Genomic DNA, 24,682 nt, shown 5'->3' on the forward strand with positions numbered 1-24,682 from the left:
TTGGGCTCCCTCCGGTGGTTGTAAGTGGTAGCGCTGCTGTCTCTGAATCGCAGCATTTATCAGGTGTGTTCACTTGTTGCAAATCTGACTGGACTATTTAGTCTTGCTTCACCCTTTAGTCAGTGCCAGTTGTCCATTGTTCCTGGAGGATTCACATCTCTTCCTGGTCTCTCCTGCTTTGCAGTTCTTTTCATCAAAGATAAGTTCTGGCCTTGATTGTTTGCTGTCCACATGCTGTGGCCTTATTGTTCAGTTCTTTCCCCATGTTTTTGTCTTGTCCAGCTTGGTCTGTATAAGGATTAGTTTAGCCAAGCTGGTATCTCTGGAGATGCAGATATACCCTCCATATCTTTAGTTAGCTGTGGAGTTTTTGTATTTTCTGTGGTGGATATTTTCTAGTGTTTTAATACTGACCGCATAGTACTCTGTCCTATCCTTTCTATTTAGCTAGAAGTGGCCTCCTTTGCTAAATTCTGATTTCAGTCTGTGTATGTTTTTCCCTCTCCTCTCACAGTCAATATTTGTGGGGGGCTTCCTATCCTTTGGGAATTTTCTCTGAGGCAAGATAGTTTTCCCTTTTCTATCTCTAGGGGTAATTAGTCCTCCGGCTGTGTCGAGATGTCCAGGGAGTGCTAGGTACATTCCACGGCTACTTCTAGTTGTGGTGTTAAGTTCAGGGTCTGCGGTCAGTACAGGTACCACCTTCTCCAGAGTACGTCTCATGCTGCTCTTAGGCCACCAGATCATAACAGTACAACTGGCCAACAATGAGTTAACCGCATCTCAGAAGAAGGGAAGGAAAGTGCTGAGCCATTTTTTTTTCTGTAGTCTGTTGTGTTTTTTTTTTTTCTTCCCTCTTTACCTCTGGGTGGCTCAAGAGTTCGGCGCTGGTATGGATGTTCAGGGATTGGCTTCTCGTGTGGATCAACTTGCTGCTAGAGTACAGGGTATTTCCGATTATATCGTTCAGACTTTGGTTTTAGAGCCTAGAATTCCAACTCCTGATTTGTTTTTTGGGGATAGGTCCAAATTTTTGAGCTTTAAAAATAACTGTAAACTGTTTTTTGCTCTGAAACCCCGTTCCTCTGGTGATCCCATCCAGCAGGTTAAAATTGTTATATCTCTGCTGCGTGGTGACCCCCAGGATTGGGCATTTGCCCTGGAACCTGGGAATCCGGCGTTGCTTAATGTAGACACCTTTTTTCAGGCGCTTGGGTTATTGTATGACGAACCTAACTCAGTGGATCATGCTGAGAAGACCTTGTTGGCCCTGTCTCAGAGTCAAGAAGCGGCAGAATCATATTGCCAGAAGTTTTGAAAATGGTCTGTACTGACTAAATGGAATGAGGATGCCTTGGCGGCAATCTTCAGAAAGGGTCTTTCTGAATCCGTTAAAGATGTTATGGTGGGGTTCCCCACGCCTGCTGGTCTGAGTGATTTTATGTCTCTGGCCATTCAGATTGATCGGCGCTTGCGCGAGCGCAGAGTTGTGCACACTATGGCATACCCTCCATATCTTTAGTTAGCTGTGGAGTTTTTGTATTTTCTGTGGTGGATATTTTCTAGTGTTTTAATACTGACCGCATAGTACTCTGTCCTATCCTTTCTATTTAGCTAGAAGTGGCCTCCTTTGCTAAATTCTGATTTCAGTCTGTGTATGTTTTTTCCCTCTCCTCTCACAGTCAATATTTGTGGGGGGCTTCCTATCCTTTGGGAATTTTCTCTGAGGCAAGATAGTTTTCCCTTTTCTATCTCTAGGGGTAATTAGTCCTCCGGCTGTGTCGAGATGTCCAGGGAGTGCTAGGTACATTCCACGGCTACTTCTAGTTGCGGTGTTAAGTTCAGGGTCTGCGGTCAGTACAGGTACCACCTTCTCCAGAGTACGTCTCATGCTGCTCTTAGGCCACCAGATCATAACAGACCCCGCCCACCAAATCGGACCCTGAGTGACCCCGCCCACCAAATCGGACCCTGAGTGACCCCGCCCACCAAATCGGTCCCTGAGGTGCCCGCCCACCAAATCGGACTCAGAGTGGCTCCGCCCACCAAATCGGACCCAGAGTGACCCCGCCCACCAAATCGGACCCAGAGTGACCCCGCCCACCAAATCGGACCCAGAGTGACCCCGCCCACCAAATCGGACCCAGAGTGACCTCGCCCACCAAATCAGACCCCAAGTGGCCCCGCCCACCAAATCGGACCCAGAGTGACCCCGCCCACCAAATCGGACCCAGAGTGACCCCGCCCACCAAATCGGTCCCAGAGTGACCCCGCCCACCAAATCGGACCCTGAGTGACCCCGCCCACCAAATCGGACCCTGAGTGACCCCGCCCACCAAATCGGACCCTGAGTGACCCCGCATACCAAATCGGACCCCGAGGGGCCCCGCCCACCAAATCGGACCCCGAGGGGCCCCGTCCAACAAATCGGACCCCAAGGGGCCCCGCCCACCAAATCGGACCCTCGAGTGGCCCCGCCCACCAAATCAGACCCTGAGTGGCCCCGCCCACCAAATCGGACCCTGAGATGCCCAGCCCACCAAATCCTCAACCCTGAGGGGCTACAACTACCAAACCAGCGCCTGAGGGGCACCCAAGTGTGAAAGTCTTGCAGGGGCAGCCCAGGCACCATTCCAAAGCACTATCTGTAGTTCCTTCAGGAAATACCCATCTAGTTATTTTTGGTTTTTTGTTTTTAATCTTGTATGGAATAGATCAGCACTACTCTTTACAAAAGCATCCAATTAAAAATACTTAACTTGTAACCCAATCTTTAATTCGCCCGTGTTTTTTTTTTACAATGGAAATCTATGGGTTAGGGTATGTGTCCACATTCAGGAAACGCTGCGTTTTTGACACAACGCTGAGCCGCAGCGTCAAAAACGCAGCGTCCAGATGTTACAGCATAGTGGAGGGGATTTAATGAAATCCCGTCTCCACTGTGCATTAAAAAACGCATGCGTTTTTCCCACAAAAACGCACATGCGTTGCGTTTTTTCAGAATGCAGCATGTTGCTACAATGAGCAAAACACGCAGGAACACCGCAGGTGACCTGCCAGTGACCTCAGGTTCATTTTTGGTCAGGATTTTACCTGCATAAAATCCTGACCAAAGCCTGAAGCAAGCCTGAACGTGGACACATACCCTAAGAGCTCCTTCACACTTCAGTGATTTTGCTTGTATGCAAAAAATGGTCCGCGTTTCATCAGTGTTTTGGATTACAATGTTTTCAGAGTTCAGCCCGTGTGTCAATTTTTACCATCAGTTTTTGTCAGTGTCATCAGTTTTTCTCAGATGAAATAAAAATGTTTATTTGATCAGTATTTTACCTCAGTATGTGTACGCCAAAACCAGGAGTGGGTGATAAATACAGAAGTGGTGATGTGTTTCTATTATACTTTTTTACTGACTGTTTCACTCCTGGTTTTGGTTATAAATACAGAGGTAAAATACTGACGAAGTACTGAATGTGTGAATGTGCCCTTAGTCTGAGTGCTGATTTATTTTTATTTTTTTCACTTACCCATAGGTCACATGCACACGTTCACTATTTGGTAAGTTTTTTACCTCCGTATTTGTAAGCTAAAACCAGGAGTGGGTGATAAATACAGAAGTGTTGACGTGTTTCTAATATACTTTTCCTCTAAATGTTCCTCTCCTGGTTTTAGATTATAAATACTGAGGTAAAATAGTAACTAAATAGTGAACTGTGAACATGGCCATAGACTTGCATGGGCAAGTTTGACACTTGGATCAATGTCGGACAAGTCTGTGCTTTTGTGTGGACAACTCTGTCCTGAGAAAATAAAATCGAACGTGAACTTCCCCACTATGAAAAGCTCAATCATATGAGAAAGGCTGATATGTGAAGGAGCATGAGCAGAGACCTCTATATGGCATCAGTAGCTTACAATAAAATTATACATGGTATGTTGGAACTTTTTGGATTTATGCATTTTATAGAAGCAGTGAAAAAATTAGTTTACTTTCATACACAATGCAAAATGTGTATGTCGTTGCAGTCTGATACATTGTTGTATGATACATCTATTTAGTATGATTCATTTCATGCAGTCCAATCCATACAACTAGACTGTGCCAGGTACTCACAGCAAATGAAGACATTTTCAGATGATTTTTAAGCCACTTGCACAGTCCTGATCATGTAGTTTCTTCTTGCTACAGGGGCAGCACATGGACTTTCTTCTATACTGCAAATACTACTGTCTTGCCAGAATTACCTACAACCAGCTGATCGGGACCTCGTATGGCAAAGTGTAGACTTTCTTGTGAACCAGGAACAAAATTGTAATTGGCCACCAGAGCTTGGAGAAGTAATAGAACGTGAAAATGAACTTGTCCACTGGTGTCACGGAGCCCCAGGTTGGTCATTTTGTTTTGGTAATGCCTAATCATAATCTGTTAGATTGAGGCGGACGGAGTGTAAAAAAGGTCTTCAACAATGAGATTGTATAATATATAAGCATGTAGTATCAGACCTTGTAGTAGGGGGCAGTAATATTGAAAAGCGTGAAGTCTCAGGACTGCCACATCCGCAAATTAGAGATGTGACAATGGCCACCGCAGCTCTGTGTGTTCATCTGTATTGAGAACAAACACACATGCAAGGTGCTGTTTGACACAGTAGAAGCCTTGCAAATGTAGAAAAAGGAAGCAGCATCCGTTCCAGGTGAAAAAAATATAAAGATTCTTTATTCTGCCATAGTCACATACAACGTTTCGGCCATGTTGGCCTTTATCAAGTATACAATGCATAACACCTGACCACCTTAAATAGTGTGGAGCCTGAACAAGCCCCAATCACTAACAGAGGGCGGCCCTAATATATTTACATAAATAAGTACAAAAAAGTGCAAAAGACCACACAAAATACAGTTTTAAAACCAAAATGTAATCAGTACATCGATACCACATCATATAATATAATAAATTCTCTACAATAGGAAAGGGATAATCCACTGTTCAGGCCACAGACCAATCACGGCATTGCTGTTCCAGTTGTCATAGTAACCGCCCACTGGTTATTCTGTCCTTTATCTCCATGCAATGTAATCTCAGATCGCATCCGATCTTCATGCCAATACGTCACCTATAGATCATAAAACCCCCGCATATCATACACATTTCTCACATCTACCTCAAAAATCCGCCGATCAGGAACCGCCAGAGCAGGCGTGTGGGTACATCACATGTCAGCGGTCACATGACCGCAACAGCGATGGGCCCCACAGCGCATGCGCAAGCCGCGCCGGACCAGACACCGCTCCCAGCAATGTTAGGGCTGACATGCAACCTCGTAGGAGACAGGGAGGATCCAGGGCAGTGCGTCCTGTCCAACCCCCAATCCCCACGTGACGCCACAGTCCCAACATGCACGGGAGGACCGGATATAGCCAATTCCATGGCAACAAAGGCATATATAAACATAAGCATAGATAGCGATTTGACACATAAAAGGAGAGAAACCAAAAGGCATCTTATGACTAGCCCAAAAGGCAGGACAACATATCATTTACTCAAAAACCCCCAGATATTAAATATCAGATGTAATATAGGAAAAACAGTTAAAAACACACACTTAAAAACAAATATACAGATTCAGGCGCCACCTATATAGAGAGGGAATTAAGAGATACATAATTGTAAATTGTACTCAATATTCAACCCTTTCGGTTGCAAAGTCTCCAGTATGGAGATCCATCTGAGCTCTTTTTGCTTCAATAGCCGTGTCCTATTCCCACCCCTTCTAAGTAATGGGACCCCATCAATCACTCTGAATCTCAATTGATTCACAGAGTGCCGACACTCATCAAAATGTTTAGGGACAGGTAGTTCAAGTAATTTGGTTCTTATTGTGCTCTTATGCTTGCTTATACGTGCCCGAACCTCCATCGTGGTCTCCCCTACGTACATCAGTCCACAAGGACATACAATCAAATAGACCACGAAACTGGAGGAGCACGTATAGCGATCTTTAATTAGAAATTTTTTTCCAGTACGAGGGTGATAGAAACTATCACCCTTCAGCATATTACTACAGCAGGCACAGTTGAGACAAGGAAAATTGCCCATCCTAGGTGGACATAAAGTCCTTTGGAGGGCAACTTTCCTGGTCCCAACATCAGATCTAACCAGCCTGTCTTTCAAGTTACGTCCCCTTCTATAAGAAAGAATAGGTCGTGAGTGAAATTGATCAATCTGCGGTAGCCCTCTGTTCAAAAGACCCCAATGCTTATTTAAAATATTGGCAATCCCCCCACTTACTGGGCAATAGGTTGACACAAAAGGAACCCGTTTCTGCATTGCTCTATTTTTCTTTGTTTGTAGCTCACTATTTGGTATTTCGGTCACCCGATTCTTGTGGGAAATGACCTTCTTTTCAGGATAACCTCTACAAATAAACTTGTTACATCCTCCGAAGAGGATGATGGATTCGCTCCCTTGGAGCCAGCTGCTACGGGTACGTCGCATTGTGTCCGATGAGGACATATGCGACGTCAGGTTGGATGAAATGTGTAACAAGTTTATTTGTAGAGGTTATCCTGAAAAGAAGGTCATTTCCCACAAGAATCGGGTGACCGAAATACCAAATAGTGAGCTACAAACAAAGAAAAATAGAGCAATGCAGAAACGGGTTCCTTTTGTGTCAACCTATTGCCCAGTAAGTGGGGGGATTGCCAATATTTTAAATAAGCATTGGGGTCTTTTGAACAGAGGGCTACCGCAGATTGATCAATTTCACTCACGACCTATTCTTTCTTATAGAAGGGGACGTAACTTGAAAGACAGGCTGGTTAGATCTGATGTTGGGACCAGGAAAGTTGCCCTCCAAAGGACTTTATGTCCACCTAGGATGGGCAATTTTCCTTGTCTCAACTGTGCCTGCTGTAGTAATATGCTGAAGGGTGATAGTTTCTATCACCCTCGTACTGGAAAAAAATTTCTAATTAAAGATCGCTATACGTGCTCCTCCAGTTTCGTGGTCTATTTGATTGTATGTCCTTGTGGACTGATGTACGTAGGGGAGACCACGATGGAGGTTCGGGCACGTATAAGCAAGCATAAGAGCACAATAAGAACCAAATTACTTGAACTACCTGTCCCTAAACATTTTGATGAGTGTCGGCACTCTGTGAATCAATTGAGATTCAGAGTGATTGATGGGGTCCCATTACTTAGAAGGGGTGGGAATAGGACACGGCTATTGAAGCAAAAAGAGCTCAGATGGATCTCCATACTGGAGACTTTGCAACCGAAAGGGTTGAATATTGAGTACAATTTACAATTATGTATCTCTTAATTCCCTCTCTATATAGGTGGCGCCTGAATCTGTATATTTGTTTTTAAGTGTGTGTTTTTAACTGTTTTTCCTATATTACATCTGATATTTAATATCTGGGGGTTTTTGAGTAAATGATATGTTGTCCTGCCTTTTGGGCTAGTCATAAGATGCCTTTTGGTTTCTCTCCTTTTATGTGTCAAATCGCTATCTATGCTTATGTTTATATATGCCTTTGTTGCCATGGAATTGGCTATATCCGGTCCTCCCGTGCATGTTGGGACTGTGGCGTCACGTGGGGATTGGGGGTTGGACAGGACGCACTGCCCTGGATCCTCCCTGTCTCCTACGAGGTTGCATGTCAGCCCTAACATTGCTGGGAGCGGTGTCTGGTCCGGCGCGGCTTGCGCATGCGCTGTGGGGCCCATCGCTGTTGCGGTCATGTGACCGCTGACATGTGATGTACCCACACGCCTGCTCTGGCGGTTCCTGATCGGCGGATTTTTGAGGTAGATGTGAGAAATGTGTATGATATGCGGGGGTTTTATGATCTATAGGTGACGTATTGGCATGAAGATCGGATGCGATCTGAGATTACATTGCATGGAGATAAAGGACAGAATAACCAGTGGGCGGTTACTATGACAACTGGAACAGCAATGCCGTGATTGGTCTGTGGCCTGAACAGCGGATTATCCCTTTCCTATTGTAGAGAATTTATTATATTATATGATGTGGTATCGATGTACTGATTACATTTTGGTTTTAAAACTGTATTTTGTGTGGTCTTTTGCACTTTTTTGTACTTATTTATGTAAATATATTAGGGCCGCCCTCTGTTAGTGATTGGGGCTTGTTCAGGCTCCACACTATTTAAGGTGGTCAGGTGTTATGCATTGTATACTTGATAAAGGCCAACATGGCCGAAACGTTGTATGTGACTATGGCAGAATAAAGAATCTTTATATTTTTTTCACCTGGAACGGATGCTGCTTCCTTTTTCTACATTTGTGAGTATTGTCCAAATTGGATCCTTGGACTTTGGAGCGTGCATCCTAACACTTCGGTGCTGTTGGTTGTTGTTTTTTTACAGTAGAAGCCTTGGTCCACCCGGAAAACCAACACGTGATCTGGCCATTCACTCACAGTGGTGTATGTGCTGTCATGTGCAGTTCATTGCCCACAAGGACGTCATATAGATCGACATTATGCTTGTCTAGACTTGCCGTAAATCTATGCTAGAGCTAGCTTCCTCAGGTCTTCTATAGTGCTCTCAATGACAAAATATTAAAAGGCTTCACCACTACTTTAAAACATATTACATCTAAATAGGCTCAGGGTGATGAGAAAAAAAGAAAAAAGTTCACCACTGCAGCTAATCAGTGGTCCTGATCAGCTGCAACCTTCACATTTGGTTCGAGCTGAAATAAACCATTTGTGACTTAGCTTGGAAGGATGTAAAGGCTGCAGTCTATCAGCAACTGCTGATTAGCTGCAGTGGTCATGTGAGGCCCCTTCCAGAAGAGAAAACTTGGGGACTGGCAGGTGATACAGTGCAGTGTAAGGAGGAGCAGTGATGGTCAAATCCTATTTCCTATTAAGGTGGAACCATTTTAGTTTTCAAGAGGACCGGTCACAAGGTGAAAAGTGACCAATTTTTGCTCTTATTTGAGTAAGCTGTCTTTTTTTCTAATTTTTTTTTTTTTAAATCTGTCATACAATTCCAGAAATATGGGAATTTTTATTCAGTGCTGATCTTTATGGTGTTTACCAAGGGGGTATTACTCCCAGAATTCTCTGGGGGCACAACTTCATGCGGCTCCGCATTATTATCCCGTGAGCAAATAAACCAATGAAGTAAAAACAATTTAAATAGATCAACACAAATAATATAATATAACAAGTGTTTTCTTCACATTCAACAAATTGCCTTTTTTTAATGACTACTGCAGTTTCAGAATAATTCCACCCCTTCATAACAAACTTCTTTGGTATTTAGAGCACCCTTTTAGTTGTTATGACCTGCTGCAAATGTCATGGATCAAATGCACCGATTCAAGTGTAGGGTCCGTGAAAAATATTGAAAGCGAAGTGTGTCCTTTGATAGAAGCTTGAGAAAAATTCGCATATGGAAAAAAAATGATGAAAATCTCATGGTAAAAAATGAAAAATGGACCACACCCTGATGAAATGTGGTCCTTTAAAAATGTTTGAAAAAAAAACGCTGTCTGAATGAGGCCTAAGCTATTGGCATCTCACATGAGGCACGTGTCCTGGCTGCAATTTGGATATTTCTTTTTTTTTTTAAAGTCAAATCAGAGTTGTAAAGTAACCCGTAAGGAGTGTAGTATACAAAGGTGATTGTAGGGCAGAAGTGAACCCTTCTATGGATTTCCGGAAGATTTCTTATCCGCACTGAAAATTAAAATATGTAGATTAGCAACATTGTAATTATTGTCAGCTATTAAAGTATAGTAACCACTATCTCATTGGTTAAAGTTATCATAAAATAATCTGTTTTGGCCTAAAAGCTTCTGCTTTGAATTAATTGAAATTACAGATATGATTACTAGCAATGAAGGAGTTAATCTCATTACATGTCCAACCCGCATATTGTGCCAATTAAGCCCTATCAAGGCTCAACAATAGAACAATTAGATGTGTCGTTACGCTCTGTTTCCCAATGAACCTGTTTCTTGCCAGTAAGACAAGATAATATTCTGTAAATGAACGTAATTGTAAAGCCTCATACACATGGCAGGGAGCAATAGCTGGGCCCCAAATCAAGGGCATGCCCTGTACTTCTGAATATACAGTACAGACCAAAAGTTTGGACACACCTTCTCATTTAAAGATTTTTCTGTATTTTCATGACTATGAAAATTGTACATTCACACTGAAGGCATCAAAACTATGAATTAACACATGTGGAATTATATACTTAACAAAAAAGTGTGAAACAACTGAAAATATGTCTTATATTCTAGGTTCTTCAAAGTAGCCACCTTTTGCTTTGATGACTGCTTTGCACACTCTTGGCATTCTCTTGATGAGCTTCAAGAGGTAGTTACTGGGAATGGTCTTCCAACAATCTTGAAGCAGTTCCCAGAGATGCTTAGCACTTGTTAGCCCTTTTGCCTTCACTCTGCGGTCCAGCTCACCCCAAACCATCTCGATTGGGTTCAGGCATGGTGACTGTGGAGGCCAGGTCATCTGGCATAGCACCCCATCACTCTCCTTCTTGGTCAAATAGCCCTTACACAGCCTGGAGGTGTGTTTGGGGTCATTGTCCTGTTGAAAAGTAAATGATGGGCCAACTAAACTCAAACCGGATGGAATAGCATGCCACTGCAAGATGCTGTGGTAGCCATGCTGGTTCAGTATGCCTTCAATTTTGAATAAATCCCCAACAGTGTCACAAGCAAAGCACCCCCACACCATCACACCTCCTCCTCCATGCTTCACCGTGGCAACCAGGCATGTAGAGTCCATCCGTTCACCTTTTCTGCTTCGCACAAAGACACGGTGGTTGGAACCAAAGATCTCAACTTTAGACTCATCAGACCAAAGCACAGATTTCCACTGGTCTAATGTCCATTCCTTGTGTTCTTTAGCCCAAACAAGTCTCTTGTACTTGTTGCCTGTCCTTAGCAGTGGTTTCCTAGCAGCTATTTTACCATGAAGGCCTGCTGCACAAAGTCTCCTCTTAACAATTGTTGTAGAGATGTGTCTGCTGCTAGAACTCTGTGTGGCATTGACCTGGTCTCTAATCTGAGCTGCTGTTAACCTGTGATTTCTGAGGCTGGTGGCTCGGATAAACTTATCCTCAGAAGCAGAGGTGACTCTTGGTCTTCCTTTCCTGGTGCGGTCATTATGTGAGACAGTTTTTTAGTAGTGCTTCATGGTTTTTGCAACTGCACTTGGGGACACTTTCAAAGTTTTCCCAATTTTTCGGACTGACTGACCTTCATTTCTTAAAGTAATGATGGCCACTCGTTTTTCTTTACTTAGCTGCTTTTTTCCTTGCCATAATACAAATTCTAACAGTCTATTCAGTAGGACTATCAGCTGTGTATCCACCAGACTTCTGCTCAACACAGCTGATTGTCTCAACCCCATTTGTAAGGCAAGAAATCCCACTTATTAAACCTGACAGGGCACACCTGTGAATTGAAAACCATTCCCAGTGACTACCTCTTGAAGCTCATCGAGAGAATGCCAAGAGTGTGCAAAGCAGTCATCAAAGCAAAAGGTGTGGCTACTTTGAAGAACCTAGAATATAAGACATATTTTCAGTTTTTCACACTTTTTTGTTAAGTATATAATTCCACATGTGTTAATTCATAGTTTTAACGCATTCAGTGTGAATTTACAATTTTCATAGTCATGAAAATACAGAAAAATGTTTAGATGAGAAGGTGTGTCCAAACTTTTGGTCTGTACTGTATACCGTGGGGCTAATAGTAATAAGCATCCATCAGTATTGGGGTCATTCCTTTCACGACAGATGCCCCTCTTAAATACCACTGCAAAAAAAATCTAAATGCTTTTTCCTCATAGTCTGTAAGCTTGGGAGCAGGGCCCTCATTCCTCTTGGTATCTGTTTTGAACTGTAATTATTGTTATGCTGTAATGTCTATTGTCTGTACAAATCCCCTCTATAATGTAAAGTGCTGCGGAATATGTTGGCGCTATATTAATAAAATTATTATTATTATAAATGCTTTAGTAATAGTATTAGGGAAATGACTGGACATCCTATATGTGGAGTTTCATTGTGTCCGCTACTTAAATCTGCATCTTCAGCCTATGTAAAATCAAAAGATAAATGAATGAAAGTTGGCAAAGTTCTAGATGTATAGACTCATTTTGTTTGCACATACAAAAAGACAGACAAGTTACAGTATTTGATAATTTAGAAAAGGTTAAGAATAGTAAGCTGCGGATTTAAGTTTGTATTAGATCCCATCAGGGGATACACGAAAGCATTTATCAAAAATCCTAGTGAATGCAGCCCTCGATGATGCAATGTATCATCTGAGAGTTTTCGGTCCCTTATTAATGGAAGAGTCTGTATAGCTCAGATGAGGATCGCAGCACAATGCTCGGACTGGCCGACGGCTCTCCAAACAGGAGCATAACAGCATGTATTTCTATGCAACTGACAACCAGTCCAAGCATTGTGTTGCGATCCTCGTCCAAGTTAAACTCCCCTGTGAGACTCTCTGCTAAGGCTCATTTACAAAGCAGTAACGTAAATCCGTATATAGATCCATAATGAGTCATTAATAAAAATCTGGCATGGAGACTATCTGCCCATAACTCATCATACCAGTGTACAGGAGATGTCTATAAATCCCATTCACTTTTCTGGAACAGTAAGATGCTGTGTTTTTGGTGCAGGGAAGATATGCAGTGTCAAAAACTCACCAAAAACCCATCCTGGGAACATGAACTAAATATTACATGGCTTTTTCTTGTGATCGGACCTAAAATGCCTTGTAATGTTTAGATTTTTTTGTAGTTTTGCCAAGAACCTTAAGAGTTCCTTCCCATATGCAGCAATCTCTGATATATCGCTCTGTGTTCTTTCTCCATCTGTTCACTTTCCGTCTGATACTCCATCTACAATGTTATGCCCTTATATTTACAGGTATTGCCTATCTTTTTGCAAAAGCATATTTATTGTCAAAGAAGCCATGCTACCTGGACACTTGTATCCGCTGTGGAGAGCTGACCTGGCAGAAGGGCCTGCTGAAGAAAGGACCTGGGATCTGTCATGGAGTTGCTGGCAGTGCCTATGTGTTTCTCCTACTTTACAGACTTACAGGCAACTCCAAGTACATCTACAGAGCCCAGAAGTTAGTGACATGGCGGTTCATTTTTGTGATTTCCTTGACTTTATGGGAAGTTAATCATTTTGGAAATTTGATTTACTTGAATTTGGTGCAGAAGGCATGAAAGGGAATAAAGATATATTTAATCCATAGAGTATATAGATCCCTCTATTCTCTTTATTGCTATAATTAGGTATATAAGAAGGCCTTGTATTATTCCAAAAAATACAGTTGTGCTCAAAAGTTTACATACAAGGCAGAATTTTTGCTTTCTTGGCCTTTTTTCAGAGAATAGGAATGATAACACCAAAACTTTTTCTCCACTCATGATTAGTGGTTGGGTGAAGCCATTTATTGTCAAACTACTGTGTTTTCTCTTTTTAAATCATAATGACAACCCAAAACATCCAAATGGCCCTGTTCAAAAGTTCACATACCCTGTTGATTTTGGCCCGATAACATGCACAGAAGTTGACACAAATAGGTTTGAATGGCTACTAAAGGTAACATCCTTAACTGTGACCTGTTTGCTTGTAATCATTGTTTGTGCATAAAAGCTGAGTGAGTTTCTGGGATCCAGACAGACTCTTGCAGCCATTGACATTTCTGGATTGTAAGTCATGTGGAAAGCAAAAGAATTGTAAATGGATCTACGGGAAAAGGTATTTGAACTGTATAAAACAGGAAAGGGATACAAAAGGATATCCAAGGAATTGATAATGCCTGTCCGCAGCGTTCAAACAGTGATTAACAAATGGAAAATCAGGGGCTCTGTAAAAACAAAACTACGGTCAGGTAGACCAACAAAAATGTCATCCACAACTGCCAGGAAAATTGTTTGGGATGCAAAGAAAAACCCACAAATGACATCAGCTGAAATACAGGACTCTCTGAAAACTAGCGGTGTGGCTGTTTCAATATGCACAATAAGGAGGCACTTGAAGAAAAAATAGGCTGCATGGTCGAGTCGCCAGAAGAAAGCCATTACTGCGCAATTGCCACAAAGTATCTCGCCTACAATACACAAAACAGCACAGGGACAAGCCTCAAAACTTCTGGAACAAGGTAATTTGGAGTGATGAGACCAAAATTTAACTTTTTGTCCACATCTATAAACGTTATATTTGGAAAGAGGTCAACAAGACCTTTGATTAAAGGAACACCATTCCTACTGTAAAGCACTGAGGTGAATCACTGATTTTTTGGGGATGTGTGAGCTACAAAAGCACAGGAAACCATCTGAGAAAATAAAGAACTTCACCCACAACTGCCACAAAAGACTTCAAGCTGTCATTGATGTTAGAGGGGGCAATACACGGTATTAAGAAATGGGGTATGTGAACATTTGATCAGGGTCATTTGGATGTTTTGGGTTGTCATTATGATTTAAAAAAAGAAAACACGGTAGTTTGATAATAAAGGACTTCACCCAACCACTAACCATGAGTGGAGAAAAAGTTTTGGTGTTACAGTGCCTTGCGAAAGTATTCGGCCCCCTGGAACTTTTCAACCTTTTCCCACATATCATGCTTCAAGCATCTGTACAGCATAAATAATAATAATAATAATAATAATCTTTATTTATATAGCGCCAACATATTCCGCAGCGCTTTACAGTTTAACAGTTTCAAACACAACAGTCATAGGTAACAATGTTAACAATACAGCAATAAAGCAAAATAAGACGACCCTGCTTGTGAGAGCTTACAATCTACAATGAGGTGGGGAGATACAAAGTACAGGTGTGTATTTACAATGATGTATTTACAATGATGGTCCAGCCATCTTCAGGGGGTGGGGGGTAGATGAGATAGTGAATGGGCTACACACACACACAAACATAAAATGACTGATTAGGGAACGTGATAGGCCGCTCTGAACAAATGAGTTTTGAGTGAGCGCCTAAAGCTATGCAAGTTGTGGATGGTCCTAATATCTTGGGGTAGAGCATTCCAGAGGATTGGCGCAGCACGGGAGAAGTCTTGGAGTCGGGAGTGGGAGGTACGGATTAGTGCAGAGGTTAGTCGAAAGTCGTTTGCAGAGCGCAGCGGTCGGCTAGGCCGATAGACAGAAATGAGGGAGGAGATGTAAGGGGGTGCCGCACTGTGGAGAGCTTTGTGGGTGAGAACAAGTACTTTGAATTGTATCCTGTAATGAATGGGCAGCCAGTGTAATGACTGGCGAAGAGCGGACACGTCCGAGTAACGATTAGCCAGATGGACGACCCTGGCTGCTGCATTAAGGATAGACTGGAGAGGGGAAAGTCGCGTGAGGGGGAGGCCAATTAAAAGAGAGTTACAGTAGTCCAGGCGGGAGTGGATTAGGGCGACAGTGAGAGTTTTTGTTGTCTCCATGGTGAGAAAAGGGCGGATTCTAGAGATGTTCTTTAGGTGTAAGCGGCACGAGCGGGCAAGAGATTGTATGTGGGAGGTGAAGGAGAGATCGGAGTCAAACATGACACCCAGACAGCGTGCCTGCTGCCTAGGTGTTATTATGGTGCCACCCACGGAGAGGGAAATGTCAGATTTAGGGAGGTTAGTAGAAGGCAGGAGCAGAAGAAGTTCAGTTTTGGAGAGGTTGAGCTTCAGATAGAGAGCGGACATGATGTTAGAGACTGCAGACAGACAGTCAGTGGCGTTCTGTAGTACAGCGGGGGTAAGGTCAGGGGCTGACGTGTATAGTTGTGTGTCATCAGCGTAAAGATGGTACTGAAAGCCAAATCTGCTGATGGTCTGTCCAATTGGGGCCGTGTAGAGGGAGAAGAGAAGGGGGCCAAGGACTGAGCCCTGAGGTACCCCGACAGTGAGAGGAAGAGGAGATGAAGTGGAGCCGGAGAACAGAACACTGAAGGAGCGGTCAGAAAGATAGGAAGAGAACCAGGAGAGAGCAGTGTCCTTAATGCCTAGTGACTGGAGCCTAGAGAGTAGGAGAGGGTGGTCAACAGTGTCGAAAGCTGCAGAAAGATCGAGGAGAATGAGCAGAGAGTGGTCACCGTTACATTTTGCTGTCAGAAGGTCATTGGTCACCTTGATGAGTGCAGTTTCTGTTGAATGTAGGGGGCGGAACCCGGACTGTGAAGGGTCTAGGAGGGAATGAGTGGAGAGGTAACAGGTAAGGCGGGAGTAGACTAGGCGCTCCAGGAGTTTTGAGATGAAGGGTAGATTGGAGACCGGTCTGTAGTTGTTTGCGCATGATGGGTCAAGGGTGGGTTTTTTTAGTAATGGAGTAATGATAGAGTGTTTGAAGGAGGAGGGGAAAATGCCAGAGGAGAGGGAGAGATTAAAGATTGCAGTTAGGTGAGTTGTGACGACTGGAGAGAGAGACTGGAGGAGGTGTGAGGGAATGGGGTCGGTGGTGCATGTAGTCGGACGAGAAGAGGAGAGGAGCTTGGAGACTTCTTCTTCTGTGATGGGATCGAATGTGGAGAGTGAGCCAGGGGAGATGCAGGGAGGAATGGGAGTCATTGCACTTGGTGTCTGGGAGCGGATTTCCTGACGGATGTTATCTATTTTCTCTATAAAGTGGGAGGCCAGGTCATCAGCACAAATGTCTGTGATAGGGTCTTGTGCTTTTGGCCTGAGGAGGGAGTGAAATGTGTCAAAAAGTTTCTTGGGGTTGTTGGATAGTGAGGAGATCAGGGTGGTGAAGTAGGTCTGTTTGGCAAGGTGAAGGGCAGAGTTATAGGTCCTTAACATAAATTTGAAGTGCAAGAAGTCTTCTGGGGTGCGAGTTTTCCTCCATAAGCGTTCAGCACACCTGGAGCATCGCTGGAGAAATCGGGTTTGCGATGTGAGCCAGGGCTGTTTCACTCTGTGTTTGGAGGTTCTGAAGGTGAGGGGAGCTACTTGGTCTAGGGTGCTTCTAAGAGTGTCGTTGTAGTGATGTACAGCCAGATCAGGACAGGAACAAGAGGAGACTGGGGACAGTGATGAGTGTAAGGAGTCTGAAAGTGTGTGAGGATTAATAGCATGTAGATTTCTGAATGTGTGGTAGGTAGGAGAGTGCTGGGGTGGGCGAGGAATTGTGAGTGTGAAGGAGAGAATGTTGTGGTCAGAGAGGGGAAGTGGTGAGTTATCTAGGTGGGGAATTGAACAGAGCCGGACAAAGACCAGGTCCAGGGTGTTACCGTCTTTGTGTGTTTCAGAGGTTGAGAGCTGTGAGAGGCCGAGAGAAGTGGTTAGTGATAGAAGCTGGGATGCAGATGTGGATGTGGGGCTGTTAATGGGAATGTTGAAGTCTCCCAGGATAAGGGTTGGTAATTCTGAGGACATGAAGTGCGGCAGCCAGGCTGAGAAGTCGTCCAGGAAGTGGGTAGGTGAGCCTGGGGGCCGGTATATGACCGCTGCTCTGAGGGAGAGGGGACGGAAGAGCCTGATGGTGTGGACCTCAAAAGAAGGGAATGAAAGTGAAGAAACTGGGGGTATAACCTGGAACGTGCATTGGGGGGACAAGAGTATGCCGACTCCACCACCAGGTCTGTTAGTGGGTCTTGGGGAATGGGAGAATTGTAAGCCACCATGGGAAATGGCAGCAGGGGAGACAGTGTCAGAGTCTTGGATCCAGGTTTCAGTGAGGGCCAACAGATTGAGAGAGTTGTTCAGAAAGTAGTTGTGCAGGAAAGGGAGCTTGTTACATACAGACCGTGGATTCCAAAGGGCACAATTGAAAGGGAGAGGTGAGGGAGTGCAAGTAATATTAATAAGGTTAGTATGGTTTTGATATGAGATAGGGTAGCAGTTGAGGTTGGGGGATGGGGGACCGGGGTTGGGGGATATGTCCCCCGAAATCAGTAGGAGTAACAAGATAAAAAGCAAGTAGTTTTTTGAAATGTTTGTAGTTTTTTTGTGCAGTGTGTTTGGGTAAGGATGGGCTGAGGTTTTTCAGGAAGGTGAGAAGTGCATGGGAGCTGTACATGGGAGAGGGAAGCAGTGAGGAGCTGATGTGTATGAGTCGTGGTGGAGGGGGGATTGGGCGGTGAATGTGGATTGCAAGGGAGCAGAGGAGGATAGGAATAAAGCACATGGTGAGAAGGGAAAACAGAGTGTGGGTTACCTGACTCCTGCCCTGACTAACTGCCATGGAATAACTGCGGTATCACGACGCTTATCTTCCGTGACGCTTTGCTTATGTGACGCGTGCACCCCCACTAGCGTGCCCCCCTAAGGATGGTTCTACATTTATAGTCCAGTGATGGGTCAGAAGAGATGGATTATGGGACCAGGGTGGGGATAATTTGGCAGCTGGGGCCAGCACACCAGGGGGTGGTTAAATGATCAAAGGCATTGTAGCTGGCAACATGCTATAACACCTTCACCTGATTGTATCTAGAGTGGCCACAGTAATTGATATACATCAAACAGTGAGTACATCCTACAATACAACCAATGAATTATACCAAACATTACGCAGGCACATTAAAATAAGTTGCTAGATGGTATAGTGGCAGATGAGACATGGACAGCAAGCAGAGGTGGGAAGCTATACCATTAATTCTAATGCAGCAGATGAGACATGGACAGCAAGCAGAGGTGGGAAGCTATACCATTAATTCTAATGCAGCAGATGAGACATGGACAGCAAGCAGAGGTGGGAAGCTATACCATTAATTCTAATGCAGCAGATGAGACATGCATAAAGATGCCAAATGTAAATTTTTGGTGAAGAATCAACAACAAGTGGAACACAATTGTGAAGTTGAACGAAATGTATTAGTTATTTTAAATTTTTGTGGAAATTCAAAAACTGAAAAGTGGGGCGTGCAATATTATTCGGCCCCTTTACTTTCAGTGCATCAAACTCACTCCAGAAGTTCATTGTGGATCTCTGAATGATCCAATGTTGTCCTAAATGCCTAATGATGATAAATATAATCCACCTGTGTGTAATCAAGTCTCCGTATAAATGCACCTGCTCTGTGATAGTCTCAGGGGTCTGTTTGAAGCACAGAGAGCATCATGAAGACCAAGGAACACAACAGGCAGGTCCGTGATACTGTTGTGGAGCAGTTTAAAGCCGGATTTGGATACAAAATGATTTCCAAAACTTTAAACATCCCAAGGAGCACTGTGCAAGCGATCATATTGAAATGGAAGGAGTATCCTACCACTGCAAATCTACCAAGACCCGGCCGTCCCTCTAAACTTTCATCTCAAACAAGGAGAAGACTGATCAGAGATGCAGCCAAGAGGCCCATGATCACTCTGGATGAACTGCAGAGATCTACAGCTGAGGTGGACAGTCTGTCGATAGGACAACAATCAGTCGTACACTGCACAAATCTGGCCTTTATGGAAGAGTGGCAAGAAGAAATCCATTTCTCAAACATATCCATAAAAACTGTTGTTTAAATTTTGCAACAAGCCTCCTGGGAGACACACCAAACATGTGGAAGAAGGTGCTCTGGTCAGATGAAACCAAAATCGAATATGAAAACGATATGTTTGGCATAAAGGCAACACAGCTTATCACCCTGAACACACCATCCCCACTGTCAAACATGGTGGTGGCAGCATCATGGTTTGGGCCTGCTTTTCTTCAGCAGGGACAGGGAAGATGGTTAAAATTGATGGGAAGATGGATGGAGCCAAATACAGGCCCATTCTGGAAAAAAACCTGTTGGAGTCTGCAAAAGACCTGAGACTGGGACAGAGATTTGTCTTCCAACAAGACAATGATCCCAAACAAAGCAAAATCTACAATGGAATGATTCACAAATAAACGTATCCAGGTGTTAGAATGGCCAAGTCAAAGTCCAGACCTCAATCCAGTCGAGAATCTGTGGAAAGAGCTGAAAACTGCTGTTCACAAACGATCTCCATCAAACCTCACTGAGCTCGAGCTGTTTGCCAAGGAAGAATGGGCAAAAATTTCAGTCTCTCGATGTTAAAAACTGATAGAGAAATAACCCCAAGCGACTTGCAGCTGTAATCGCAGCAAAAGGTGCGCAACAAAGTTAAAGGGGCCGAATAATATTGCACGCCCCACTTTTCAGTTTTTGAATTTCCACAAAAATGTAAAATAACCAATAAATTTCGTTCAACTTCACAATTTTGTTCCACTTGTTGTTGATTCTTCACCAAAAATTTACATTTGGCATCTTTATGGTTGAAGCATGATATGTGGGAAAAGGTTGAAAAGTTCCAAGGGGCCGAATACTTTCGCAAGGCACTGTATAATTCATATTTTCTGAAAAGGCCAAGAAAGCAAAAATTCTGCCGGGGTATGGAAACTTTTGAGCACAACTGTAGGTTTAGTTTGCAAATTTTTTTTTTAACCTTGCAATTCACATGATAGGTTAAGACTCTTATACGGCAAAAAAAAAAAGTCTAATCAGCCTCCTGACCCTCCCCTGCAAAATGGTGGGTGGGAGATGCGGTAAGCAACCAACAGTTTGAATTTTAATGCCCGACCCCTTTTTTTATTCATGAAATAAGCTGCTGCCAGAGCTGTTTGCCGGAGGTTTCCGTCACTCTACTCTTTGAACACAAATGAATGTTTGGCCGAGCTGAAGGTTCTTTTGGCTGACAGTTATCTAAGGCCTCTTTCACACTTCTGTCTGCTGGCAAGGGTCGTAATGCGTTGTTGTGACATATCGACGGACGTGAAAATAGTGAAAAATGTGTGCAACGCATCCAGTGTTTTGACGGATGCGTTGCTGCATGAATTTCAAAGAAGAAATTTCCGGGGAGACGAGAGAGAGAGATTTCTCTGCCCGACGGACCGCTATTTTCCGACGGATCCAGTGCACGACGGATGAAACGGATGGCCATCCGTCACAATCCGTCACTAATACAAGTCTATGGGAAAAAACAGGATCCTGCAAAAAAATTTGCAGGATACTGTTTTTTTTAAAAACGCGACGGATTTCGACGGGAGGAAAAAGACGTAAGTGTGAAAGAGGCCTAATGTACAAGGGGCTTTTATTCTCTGGCTGTTCCTGTATTTCATGGTCAGGATCGCAGTGCATGCTACACTACAGTAATGTTCTTTGCTCAGATACTAAACTCTATGCCAGTATTAGAAATGGTTCCTATTTAGGCTTAGTAATTCTCTATATTTATCTCTCTCTCTAGATTTGCAGAATTTCTGTCTTCAGAGGAATTCAAAATGGGATCATGCACTATTGAAAGCCTTTACAGTCTCTATGAAGGTTTGTCAGGGACAGTATGCTTTCTGGTTGATTTACTGCAGCCAAACCAGGCTGAGTTTCCACTTTTCAGTGTCTTTGTGTAAGTCCTTGCAGAAGTGCTATTCAGGTTCTCCTAAATTACATTGGCATTTATATTTCCAAGGGTATCTATGTGCTGAAAATCAAAGAAGGTCGTCCACTTTTGTGAATATACTGTGTAAAAGCTATTGTCCTGACATACAACATGATGGCACTATTTCATTCCATAACATAATGGACCAGTATAGTAAATAGAAAAGACTATCTCACTCATCAAACATTTACCTATATTTTATTAACTTCATAATTGCAGTCTAGGGTTCAAGACAATCACAGAGTATAAGAGAGCAATAAGTACCCCAATAACACTAGACATATGAGGGGTTAAATAGCACATGCATACTAGCAAAACACTATTCTGCAGTCTGTGTGGATGAACAATTCACATAAGATTTTTTTTTTTACCTTCAGCAATATGTTTATTTCAGAGACTTTAAATAAAACGTAACTTTTCGGTTGTGTGCACACTTTGCGTTTTTGCTGCTTTTTTTTTCAATGCGGATTTGTCACAAAACCTGAAGGGTTTCCTTATGCCAGATAAGTGAGTGAGTATCTTGAAGTCTCGTGCACACGTTGCTTATTTGTGATAGATTTAAATCTGCAGAATGTCAATTCTTTTAGCGTTTTTGCTGCAAATTTCACCCATAATGAGTGGGGAAAAATCTGCACCAAAAACGCTGCAAAAATGTGCGCACAATTTTGCCACTGCACTTTTCCTGCCAAGAGATGCACAAATGAAAGAAGCATATTTTTCTTTTAAAGATATGTTACAAAGTTGCTTATTTTCATGTGTACTATTGATTTATTAAATGAAAATTAAAACAACAATTACTCTTTAAGTTTTATGTACAGTCTCTGAAATGGCACATGCACACACAAACCAAAGACCAGAAGTAAGCTAAAGAAACATGGAACAAATAAGCAGTATAGTCATAGACCCTTATGTATAATTAGATCTATAACTGTATTAAATAAATATATTGGGTTTATATTTCATGTTGTCTTAATAATTCAGGTCAGCATATAACACCAATACAATCTCTTATGAGCAGTAGGATAGTTTAAGTTAAGTGTTTGTTTTGCAGACATTGCTGATTTCCGATCATTGGGATGGATAAGAATACATTCACATAAAGCAGGTTTTCAAGCAAACATTTCTGCCACTGCTACATTCATATAAATGGGGCCAGCACATGCAGTTCTGCGAGACCAATTCATAGAAGTGGAATAGTCACGTAACTTTCTGCAACAAATCCAGTGTGGGAATATAACCTAAGGAAGCAAATGAGAAATCATTTAGTAAATGGTATTACAAGTCGGAGCTGAGGGTTGTTAGGCCTGTAGTGAGTAACAGACATGGGACAGTGTATACAATATTAGATAATTAGAATTAGGAAACAAGTCAGATCTCCGTTTCCTACCATGTAGCACAGTGCTGGAAATTACAACTAAGGAAGTATTCACACTTTTATGTTTTGCGGCCCACATATAGACCACAATGCACAGACTGGAAGCAGGTCGCATGACCAGAACATTACAGCCTTGCAGTCATAAATGAGCTGTATAGCTCAGGTTAGAAGATCTGCAGTGGTCCATACATGTACTTTAAAAAACGGAAGTGTGTATATGACCTTGGTCTAAATTCATACACACACATACAGATGTGGACAAAATTTTTGGTATGATTCTGGGGTTGTCCACTATTTGGACAACCCCATCTCATTCCTTATGTTAATGTAAAAACATCTATACTCACTTCCAGTGCCAGCGCTGTTCTGGTGGTGTCAGTACTTGCATTCCTGGGGATCACGTGAGGTTTTGTGATGTGAGCCCTATGCCCAATCAGCGTTGGCGTCACTGTGCCGGCCTTCTGACAAATCAAACATCAAGAGGAAGTAAGAGAGCAGCCACAGCCCTGACTTCCTGTTGATGTTCAATACATCCGAAGGCCGGCACAGTGAAGCCGGCGCTGATTGGGCGCAGCAGTCATGTGACATGACTACCTCATGTGAGCCCCGGAAACGCGAGTGCCAACAACGCTGGAACGGCGCATCTATTTTTTCCAGGCCATTAATATTAGTTTGTTTTTTAAATGTTTCTACTGAACCACAATTCAAGAGAAACGACTCATTTTCATTAGTGTGTGCGTATATGTATCTATATGTATACTGGAGCTGCTTGCTATTTACCTGCTCTACTCTTGTCTGTACATCACATGAAAATAGCCCATGTGCATGAGCACATCAGCCGAGATTGGGTCCTTGTGGTGTCTGTTTTCCATACGAATGTACACGGGCCAAAATTACGTAGCCTTAGGCTTCTTTTACACTTAACGTGTTTTTTGCGACCCGTTATTGCGGGCCGTATTGCCACAATTGTTACGGTCTGCCACAATAACGAACTGCAAAAAACTTGCGGATTGCCGTTTTTCGTGTTCCCAATACTATAGCAAAAGTATTTGGAAAAAAATGGCGGTCTGCAAAACTGGAAGTCACGGAGCACCGCAAAAACAACCTCCATTGTTTTTGCGGCCCCATTGATTTACAATGGGGGCCGTGTCTGTAAGCCGTGAAAAATATCGAGCCGGCGCTATCTTTTTTTACGGACGTAAATACGGCCCTCACGGCCATACGGCGCACTATGAAATTATTGCGGCCTGTTTTTTGCGGCCCCAATATCACAACAAGTGTAAAAGAAGCCTTATCGGAATGGAGAAAATGAGAATGAGACAAAGAACTAATTGGTGCTCATAATAAAATACCAACTGTTGCTGCACAGCTTATGCACAAGGCTGTATGACTATATGGAGCTGATGTCCTATGAAGGTTGTTTTCTGGACAGCTATCTTCTCAAAAATTCAACATGGGAATTTAAAGGTGTTGTCCGGTCTTAACCTACAAGTCTGCAGTCACTCTGCGTGACTGCAGACTTGTAAATCCTCACATCACACTCACTGTGTGCTGTGTGGATTCTCTGGTTTTAGCACTGGTATGTACGGCATACTCCTGGCCACATTCTGACTCAGTGTTTCTGGCCTTTCTCAATACGTTTCCATTGAGCGAGGCCTCGCTTATCTAGTCGGAATGTGGCCAGGAGTATGCATATCACAAGTGACCGCATTTCACATAGAGTGATTGCAGACTTTCACGCCAGACAACCACTTTAACCTTGGCTATCCAAGAGATAAACATACAGCGGCATTACCTCTCCGGGATAATATCTTTCTTGGCATGTAGTCATACCTCCTAACTTTAGGGGAAGGGAAAGAGGGACAAAGTCAGCGGCGCGCGTAGCGCGCCGCGGCAAATTTTAGGCCA

The 24,682-nt window shown here is 43.1% G+C and overlaps 1 protein-coding gene across 1 annotated transcript in view; it reads left to right on the forward strand.

Annotated features, from left to right (window-relative positions):
• Nucleotides 1–24,149, forward strand: part of LANCL3 (LanC like family member 3) — a 60,059-nt gene extending 35,910 nt beyond the window's left edge. The window contains exons 3-5 of the mRNA XM_077299657.1: nucleotides 4,187–4,384; nucleotides 12,955–13,162; nucleotides 21,211–24,149. Of these exons, the coding sequence (XP_077155772.1) occupies nucleotides 4,187–4,384; nucleotides 12,955–13,162; nucleotides 21,211–21,370 (566 nt within the window). The 3' untranslated portion in view covers nucleotides 21,371–24,149. The remainder of the gene's footprint in view (nucleotides 1–4,186; nucleotides 4,385–12,954; nucleotides 13,163–21,210) is intronic.
• The last annotated feature ends 533 nt before the right edge of the window (nucleotides 24,150–24,682 follow it).

The sequence above is a fragment of the Ranitomeya variabilis genome, chromosome 3 (assembly GCF_051348905.1).
Source record: "Ranitomeya variabilis isolate aRanVar5 chromosome 3, aRanVar5.hap1, whole genome shotgun sequence".
NCBI lineage: Eukaryota > Metazoa > Chordata > Amphibia > Anura > Dendrobatidae > Ranitomeya > Ranitomeya variabilis.